This window comes from Cynoglossus semilaevis, chromosome 17 (genome assembly GCF_000523025.1).
Source record: "Cynoglossus semilaevis isolate Cse_v1.0 chromosome 17, Cse_v1.0, whole genome shotgun sequence".
In the NCBI taxonomy this organism is placed as follows: domain Eukaryota; kingdom Metazoa; phylum Chordata; class Actinopteri; order Pleuronectiformes; family Cynoglossidae; genus Cynoglossus; species Cynoglossus semilaevis.
This window is the reverse complement of record NC_024323.1, coordinates 12,901,715-12,911,464: the sequence shown is the minus strand read 5'-3', so window position 1 is coordinate 12,911,464 and position 9,750 is coordinate 12,901,715. Positions and strand designations below refer to the sequence as shown.

Here is a 9,750-nt window from a genome sequence, read left to right as displayed (position 1 = left end):
GGGGGGGGGTGGGGGGTGGGGGGGTGGGTGGGGGGGGGGGGGGCAGCGGGTATGTACAGTATGTGTTAGAACCTCATGCATGTTTCCCCCAGGGAGGACAGACGACATTTAATCACCTTCAACGGACTCTGCGCTTTCATGAGACTCTACGGGGAAAAAAAAAGGAGTTGTTGTTAATGACAAGTGATGGACACACACACACACACACACACACACACAGAGTGTATGTAGTGTAGTGATTTACTGCGCGGCGTCCGTACCGTAGCACGCGCACAGAGCGACCACAGCACAGAGTGCCAGAAACTGAAGGAGGCTCCTCATCCTGGGGGTGTGTTTGTTTGTCTGTTTGTCCGTCTGCTGGAGGAGAGGAGAAGAAGAAGAAAAAGAAGAAGAAGAGGTGAGAACTGTCGGCACCGGAGAAGGACGTCTATATATATATATATACAGTCATATATATATATATATACAGTCATATATATATATATACAGTCATATATATATATATAAAAATAAAAGTGTCAAAGCTAACAGTTTATACAGAGACGGACGTGGTTTAAGGAACTTTCTGAGCTGCTGACTGGAGTTTGGAGCGGAGCAGGAACGCTGTTCAGCAGCTGGAGACACATGTCAGTGTGAACGGCTATAAACACACACATGTATCGGTTATACACACACCTGTGTACAAGTTATACACACACATGTACTGCACACCACGGTAGGTTTTTACGTTTACGCACATGAACACACTGTGAAGTTCAGGAGAGGTGTGTGACATCTGTTCAAACAGCAACATCTGAGGTCTGGAGTCTGTGTCCCACACACACACACCATCACACACACACACTGTATGATTTTCTCTAACTGACAGGACAATTACAGACACGCTCTAACCTTCACGTGAACTTTTTCACCCTGGAATCAGGATCGAACCCTAAACCGACGCTGATGAAGTTGTAATGATGATGCACCACTTTCACCGTGTGTGTGTTCATGGTTACGGCGGCGTGATCAAAGCCAGTGATTTAAAAAAACCTCAGCGCACGTGTGCAGACACATACTGGGGTGAATCTCACGTCACCGCAGCTTGAGCCACATTAAAGCGTTCCTGACAGTCTTCTGTTTGTGGGATTTGGACGGGATTCTGTCTCGGAGAAGCCGTCTCTTTTTCTTCTTCTTCTTCTTAGTTTTCATTCTGTATAAACCCAGACTCCAACCACACACACACCATTAACATCCAGCCCTGGGGTAAACCTTGGTCCAGTGGGCAGCGGAACATACCGTCTGGAGCCCACCGTTGAAAAACAATCATGGCCCTGTGGACGGGCCAGCTGCTGACTGCAGTGTCTACAGGAGTTTTATGTCTGTTTTAAAGTCTGTGTCAGACTGTAAACCCAGACTCCAACCACTCCTCCTCCTCCTCCTCTTCCTCCTGCCTGCAGACAGAATGTGCCAACCTCAGTGGAAAAAAAAAAAAAAGCCACTGGAATGATGCTAACAGTGCAGCGTCAGAGTCAAACCGGTGCTCCTCTCACTGCAGAGAGTAAACGCAGCAGAACTGAAGCGTGAGGTCGGCAGAATTACAACAACATCAACAACAACAACAACAAAAAATCCCTCCTGATCACGACCTTCTGCACCCAGGCAGTCGGAGCAAACCGACGCTCTCCATTCGACGACGATTTAATAAGTTGTAATGTGGCATTAGCGAGGTCTCTCCACCTGCCGTTAGCTTGAGTCCAGTCCCTGGCTGTGAAGTTACTTACCCAGGAGGATAATTACGCTCGTCTTGGAAATATCTCTCTCCAGTGGAATATATTCTAATTCCTGCCACCGAGGCTTTTATACTCACCTCTTTTACCCCCACCCCTTCATTCTCACCCCCACCGACTCCCTGCCTCCACCTCCTGCAGGCTCTTGCCCTCTCTCCTCCCTTCTGCTCCTTCTATCAGGCCTGTTTTTTTTCTCTTTCTTTTTTCTTTTTTTTTTTGCTACACTTAATCATAACCAAGGGCATGAGCTCACTCTTTTTCTCTCTCTCTCTTTTCCTCCCGACTCCCATGCCTTCATCCAAAAAAAAAAAAAAAAATTCCCCACGGTAGGTGACAGACAAGGAGTGAAGACGGAGCAAAACAAGACAGGAGTAAACAGAGGAGTGGAGGAGGCTGATGACCAACCATGGCAGGTACATGATAATATTTTACTCCATTTGCCGCCGTGGCAGCGTCACAAGAAAAAGGAGCCAAAAAAAAAAGAAAAAGAAAAAGAAAAATGACTTTTACACCTGGGAGAAAATAGAAAAAAAAAAGTGCTGTAGTAAAACATCGTATCCATAATTTTTCATTCCACCAGGGGTTTATTACAGAGCTCTGAGTGGACGTTCACGTCATCGGCCTTTAACGCACTTCAAACAGTTCCACTTTCAAACACCAGGGTCATAAACCCAGACTGTGATTTAAGGTGGATTTAAGGGGAAATTTCCCTTTAATCCCAGTGTTGGCAGATCATGAACTGTGTCTTTCACGGTAACAACAATCGGCCCACTGTACGACGCACGCACACACACACGTAGAGGAATTTTTGCAATTTATCTTCTCACATAAACACTGATGTAACACAGTTTGGTTGCACTAGGAGTGTATGGTGGTGTTCTGTTAGACACACACACACATACACACACATTCACTCCTGTTCACACAGTTTGTCCAGAGACGGGCCGAGCCAATCACAGCAGGATGTGCAACATGCCGGTGGGTTTGATTCTGGCAGAGAAGAAATGGCTGATGGGAGTTTCCAACCTACTGTAGACTGACTGTTAGAAAACAGTGTCAAACATTCACTGGTTTTTATTTAATATTTTACTATTTAATATTTCTTTAAGTATTTAAGCATCCAACCATCCAGCCATCCATCCATCCATCCAACCATCCATCCAGTTAAACCCCCATCATTCGACCATTCGCACCTACATCCAGTTAAGACTCTAATTACCCCTGGTGGTTGTGTGAGAACCTAACCATTAACCATTCCATGTGTGATGTAATTCCACCCTCAGACCACCGGGGTAAATACATTCTCACTCCGTTTACGGGGAACAACGTTGGGCCAGACTTTTAATTTAAAGCCAGTTTTAATTCAGTGAAACCACGTTCGTCTGAATTCCTACAGTTCCAGACTGACTGTGAAGGTCACACAGACTGACCGTCGTCAGACAGACTGACCGTCGTCAGACAGACTGAACAGACTGACCGTCGTCAGACAGACTGAACGTCACACAGACTGACCGTCGTCACACAGACTGAACAGACTGACCGTCGTCACACAGACTGAACAGACTGACCGTCGTCACACAGACTGAACAGACTGACCGTCGTCACACAGACTGACCATCGTCAGACAGTCTCGTCTGCTCGTCTCAGAGCAGTCATTACGCCACATCTGGGTGAATATATCTGGGTGTTACGTAAGACCACGGCACGTTCAAGTCGCCCTGATCTCACTGTGTCTCTTACTGTAAATAGCTGTGCAGCACAGGCGTCCCCCCCCCCTCACCCACTCCTCCTCCCCCTCCTCCTCACCCCTCACTCCTCCCCAAAGGCAAACAGTAAACAAACCTCAGACAGAAAGACAAACAACAAGACAGACTTAGAGATGGAGATAAAGTCCACATGCTGATAGGAGGAGATGGGGGAGTTACAGGGGAGGGAGAGGGGAGTGAAGTCAGGAGTCAGGGAGTTCAAGGAGGTGCAGAAAGATAGTAAAGTGAGGAGAGGGTGTATGTTCTGATTTTAAACACATACATTTTCTTATGCATATTATATATTTATTGGTGAGATTTTAAACACATACATTTTCTTATGCAGAATATATGTATTGGTGAGGACAATGACAACAACAACAACGACAACAACGACAACAACAACAACAACAACAACCACCGCCCTACAGTTGTTGCTCTGATTCACCTTCACCTTCAGTCAGGAGTGAGTGACTCAGACCCGGTCGGTGAAAACACAGCTCATTCCTTGGCTGCGTCTGAACGTGGGCCGGGACAGGATCCAGCCCAGACATTACCCAGGCCTGACCCTGGTCTCTGGTCCTCTGGTCCTCTGATCCTCTGATGCTCTTCCTGAGCTGCGGCTGTGAATTTTGCCGTGTGACTGTGGACAAACCTTTATTTAACACGGACATCAGGATCATTTCACCCGTTTCCTCTGTGGTGCGGCCGCTGAGCCGAGACACAACAGAGTCCAGAGCAACAATCACTGTCTAAGAGACCAGAGTGTCTTTAAAAGACATTTGTGGACAACACTGACATCAGACGTCGTCTCTGTGACTCAGAGACACAAAGCTCAGCTGGAAATAAAATCTCAGACAGACGCTGTCACTTCAGGGGATTTACAATTTCACTGAGAACACATGATCCTATAACTGGACTCGTCGCTGTGATTGGCTGGTCAACGGTCCAGCACCTAGCCCTCGTCCAATGACTGCTGGGATTGGAGCCAATGCCCCCACGTGACACTGAAAAGGATTATGGGTGAAGAATAATATTATTGAATAATAAAAGTTGTATTTCTTAGGGATTTCTTACACAAAACCAATAACCCGTCCCTTGGCGGACGCTCCTTTTTTACCCAGTCTTTAAACCCAAAACTTAAACACGCCAACTCTGTCGCAGCTGTCGTTTCAGGCGCAGTAACAATCGACGTTGTTGTCGAAAAACGGGGACGGTTTCGTCCATTTTCCTTTAAAGGACTGTTTCCTGTGATTTACCACAGTAAAAGTTTTACTTCATGTTGCAGTATTCTTAAAGTACTTCTGAAAAACCAGCAGCTCAGCCACCGATGTGTGAAATGCCATTCACAGAACCAGGGTTTGGTGTCTTGGCCCGGGTGGTGTTGTCCACCACACACTCACCAACTCCTGTAAATATACACCTGTTGGACAGTAATAACTGTCAACCACATGGTGTCCACAGCCCACACACACACTCTCACACACACACACTCACACACTCTTCGTCTCAGTACGAGAGCAGTTTCTGGTCGGCTTCGGTTTGTGACTGCGGAAACAAAAAATGTTCTTTCTGAAAACAGGAGCGAACACGTCCTGATCTGATCTCCTCTTGAAGAGGACGATAAGAAGAAGAAGAAGAAGAAGGAACGAAAACAACCCATGGACGTTGGTGAAGATCGTGAGATGGACCGTGTCTCCACCTGCACGCACTCGTTCATCAGATAACGACAAAAGAACAACATCTGGGAACAAACGCTGCTGATTTCCCGCTCTTACATAAGTGTTTTTTTTTTCTTTCTTTTTTTTTTTTCCAGCTCCAACTCTCACTCTGACTCAAACAGAAACGTTCAAATCTCTCCACCACAACTGGCTCAATATTTATAAACCCCCGTCATCCAAAGTGTCCCAGTCTCCAATCTGTGTTCCACACATGTTTTCTAGAACGAAGCCCTGTCTTTACTGCGTGTACTCCGTGTACTCACAAAGACAAACTCAGATCGGTGACATCTGGACCGGTCCTGTCGGAGACAAACATCTGCTCAGGTCGCACCTCAAAAAAAAAACACGTTTTTTTTTTATCTCCTGTAATTTCATCACTTCTACACACGACAAACGGTCATTACCGCCGTCACCTGGAGACGACTCATTCGCTCGTGTAATCCCAATCAGGAAACAGTTTGTCTTAAGGTGAGACGCAGCGCGGCGTCCAGTTGGACGTGGGGGTAATTTGGGGTTTTAATTGTTATTACCGCGGTTTAACGTTTGTGTTCAACTCCTCTCCGTGCATCTTGTAATTGTCTCTGCGGCAAAGAGCAGAAACGTGCATCTTGTAATTGTCTCTGCGGCAGAGAGCAGAAATTGGTGTGTGTGTGTGTGTGTGTGTGTGTGTGTGTGTTAGCTGTTAAATTCTAAAACAAAGACCAAATTATTTGAGCATGTCTTCAGCGGGGTAATGACGGGGGTCAGCTCAGGAGAGTAGGCTGTACATGTGTGTGTGTGTGTGTGTGTGTGCGTGTGTGTGTGTGTGTGTGCGTGTGTGTGTGTGTGTGTGGGTGTGTGTGCGTGTGTGTGTGTGTGTGTGCATACACAGTTCAGTGTAATCTGCTCCTATTTGTCATCAGTTCTCCGTCCAACCTTTTCCATTTCATCCACCCTTCGCTCTGCTGAGACGCCAACTCAAACAAACTGAGCATCTGGGCAGGTGACCAGCACACACACACACACACACACACACACAGACACGCATACAAACCTCTGTCAGGAATCTCACACGAACAGACACACAAACAACACAAAAGCCGAGCAGTGGAAAAATATGAAAATAGAGTTTTATCTTGGTGAATCTGTGAAGGAATTCAACACTGAAAACACACACACTCTAAAAATGCTGCTGCACACACACATTCCCCAGCCCCCCCCCACCCTGATCTTGAGGATTACAAATATACGCCAAATCCTGACTTTAATCTGAGCCCAGCTCGAATCCTAATTCCAAACAGAATATTGAACCTCAGAAATACTCTCTACCGTAGTATTCCACCAAAAATACACACACACACACACACACACTCCTGGTATCTGCTGCTAATCTCCGTCACTATTTCGGTGCAGCTAATCTTTTCCTCTCGGTTTTTTTACTCCTGCCAATTACCCAGAACCGTGGTCCAAAAAGTCTTACGGCCTTGGACCGTGCGTCGTCTCTATTGGGTTTTCTAAACTTAAATTTTACAGCTTCAGATTCAGCTGAATGTGACAAAGTGAATGAACGTTGAACCGATGGCAGTAAAAATGGCTATCGCGACATATATAAATATATATATTTAAATACATATATATTTGGCTTTATCTCCCCGGCTATTCTGAGATTCCGGTCACAGCGGCAGTAAAACGATGGATATTTGTGGGGAATGCCATTCATTCCACTGGAGAAGCCGCAGTAGAACTGCAGTTTTGGCTGATTTATATTTGGAGGAGGACGGACCAGTAAAACTGATTTATCACTTTATTCAATTCCAAGATGAGGAGGGAACGAAAGACCACGGAGTGGTGTACAGGACAACAGCTACAACCCTCGATAACCAGGACGTGATGAGATGAAATGGTCACGTCTTGCTTTATCGTCCATTTCACTCTTAACTGGCGTGATAATTTTTTTTCCCACTAAACGGGATCATTTTCAAATTTGATAAAAAGTCAATCAATCACCCACCTCTTAACTGGCGTGATAATTTTTTTTCCTCTAAACGGGATCATTTTCAAATTTGACAAAAAGTCAATTTTGAAAGATGAAAAAAAAATATATATCAATCACCCACTACTGATATTGTTTTCGTCGATCATTCGACGATGTCTCGTATGTGGCCCTTTTCAGACTTCTGCCCTCTACTGACAAACACCAGTACTTCACCCTGAAGTGGTCAAGTGGTTCTGGAAGAAAAGGGTCTCATCCTACATCCTTTATACTATGTTTAAATAATAAAATAATAAATAAATAAATGAACCACACTGTGAGACAACACTTGACTAAGTCGTTAAAGAATACGATGATGATGATGAAGATGTCGAGGCCCAGGCCGTGGCTCGTGGTGTGGAGTTGGAACAGTCTCCACTGCAGTCTGACAAACAGTAATTGTCGATGCGTACTGGGTTGAAGGTATGCACAAATACTGCTGTCTCAGCACATAAGCACAGCATTTGTCTTTTTTGATATATTTGTTTCCCACACGCGGATATGTCAATGTAATTGTCGATGCGTGCTTCTCCGTCCAATTTCCTCACCATAAGAAAAAGCAATCGTGTTGTTTATTCCAGTGTTGTTTTCAGGTCAACTGTGGACTTGGATCCATTTGACGACCATACTCTTGGCAAGTGACGCAGCTTCTCTCCGTCGTGGTGTCGGCTCTGAACCTCAACTAACAATTGTCTCTGACCACCGACGAGAACATCTGGACGCCGTATCATAAGCGTGTTGTACCGTTAAATCTGCCGTCGCTGCGTACGAATTTTTTTAATCCAGCAAGTCGGTTCTCAGACACTGCTGCGGAAGGTTTGAACTTTTGACCCCACGTGAGTTTAGGTGCAACTTTTTGATTCAATTTAACGGATCTTAACTAAACTCTGTAAACTACTGAAATATATACCTCTAAGTTATATAGAAGTCTGGAGGCTGTTCTGGGAATATATATATATATATATATATATATATATGTGTGTATTTCTATATAGGAATATAAATACATACATATTTACAACTATATATGTATTTGTATATATGAATATAAATAAATAAATATACATTCACATATATGTATGTATATATGTGAATATACATACACATATATACATATATAAATAAGATACATGTATTATATATAATATATGTATATATTGTATGTAAATATATTATACATGCATATATATGAACATATTTATATACATAAATAATCATTTCAATATTGTATTTATCTCTGCCTCAGTTGGGATATTGCCCTGAATGAAATTTTAATGATGACGTTCATCATTACCAGATAAGTAACCTGCTTCGTACCTCCGTGAACTTAGCCCCCAAAAGGTCAAGTCCAGACTCCAGATTTGTGGACGTGGACCAGCACCAATCTGCCCCAGAGCGCACTGGTCCACAGAGGACGCTGTTGTCACCGCCCGCTCCAGACAAGGCTGTATGTAGAAATGTTTGAGGTTCAATGGCAGTCTGTCTCACCAGAAACCTACAGACACTCAGACTTGGCTCACACACACACACACACACCTCTCCCCCCCAGCCCTGGGGGCGCCACAGAGTGGTGTTCAAAACCCCATGATTTATCCACTCTACACATCTGACCGTACGGCCACACGTCCCACAGAGACAGGAATTAAATCTGCAGACAACAACAACAGCAGCGCAAGTGATTTTAAACTACAATGAGACTGGGATTACTGAGGGCAAATGAGTGGGGCAATAACACCACAGTCAGTGTGAAAAAGACTTCTCTCTTTTTTTTTTTTTTTTTTTTTTAAAAAAAAGTAATTTCACAGCAAATTTACTAGTAACAATGAAGCCAGTGTGTGTGGGTTTTTTTTATAGGCCGAGATGTTTTTTATTAAATTCCTCTAAGGATTTTATGTGGCGTTTTCAGGAAGTAAATGTTAGTAATTTGACCACAGCTTCTTAGTGATATAATCAGAGCCATTGGTTTTATATTTGAGAAACACAGCTCTGTGTTTCAGAGAATAAAACCGACTGCACTGCAGACGATGTAGGAGATAATACAAAATAAATAGTGAGATCAGTGAAAAACCAGTGTGAAAATTCACTTTAAATGAAAAATGTAAATGAGCTAAAAATAAAAAAGTTACTGAATTTTCAACATAAAAAAATCTATTCATTAATTTACTTTTCTGGGTCACAGGACAGGGTTACAGCCAATAACAGGTGTCAACAGTAGGGGGCGTGGTCACCTGGACAGAACAGGTGGCCACATATAGACAAAAACAAGGACCATTCCCACTCGCCCACACTTCACATCAACCTAATGTGAACAGTTAACCACCTCTGGGAGAGACTCGGCAGACTCCAGACAGACACTGTAAGGTCAGCGATGCGTCCACTCTACCACCGTGTGGCCTACTCTAAGCACCTGTCACACATATGGATTAAACACCGTCACATAATATCAGCTTCTGTCACAGCTCTACAGTTTTATTTGCTCGGTTTCAGACTTCCATCTGGTTCTG

At 44.1% G+C, this 9,750-nt stretch overlaps 1 protein-coding gene across 5 annotated transcripts in view; it reads right to left on the bottom strand.

Moving 5' to 3' along the window:
* The window catches only part of mgp (matrix Gla protein), a 22,518-nt gene that overhangs the window by 2,567 nt on the left and 10,201 nt on the right, over positions 1–9,750 (bottom strand). The window contains exons 1-3 of one of the 5 annotated variants that reach the window (XM_008330343.3): positions 1,764–1,916; positions 261–354; positions 117–146 (exon numbers count right to left, since the gene is read on the bottom strand). In XM_008330343.3, the coding sequence (XP_008328565.1) occupies positions 117–146; positions 261–321 (91 nt within the window). In that variant the 5' untranslated portion in view covers positions 322–354; positions 1,764–1,916. Of the gene's footprint in view, positions 1–116; positions 147–260; positions 358–548; positions 1,365–1,763; positions 1,917–9,750 lie in introns of those variants that run through there. The other 4 variants (XM_008330342.3, XM_008330339.3, XM_025064743.1 and 1 more) reach the window with 4 other exon arrangements.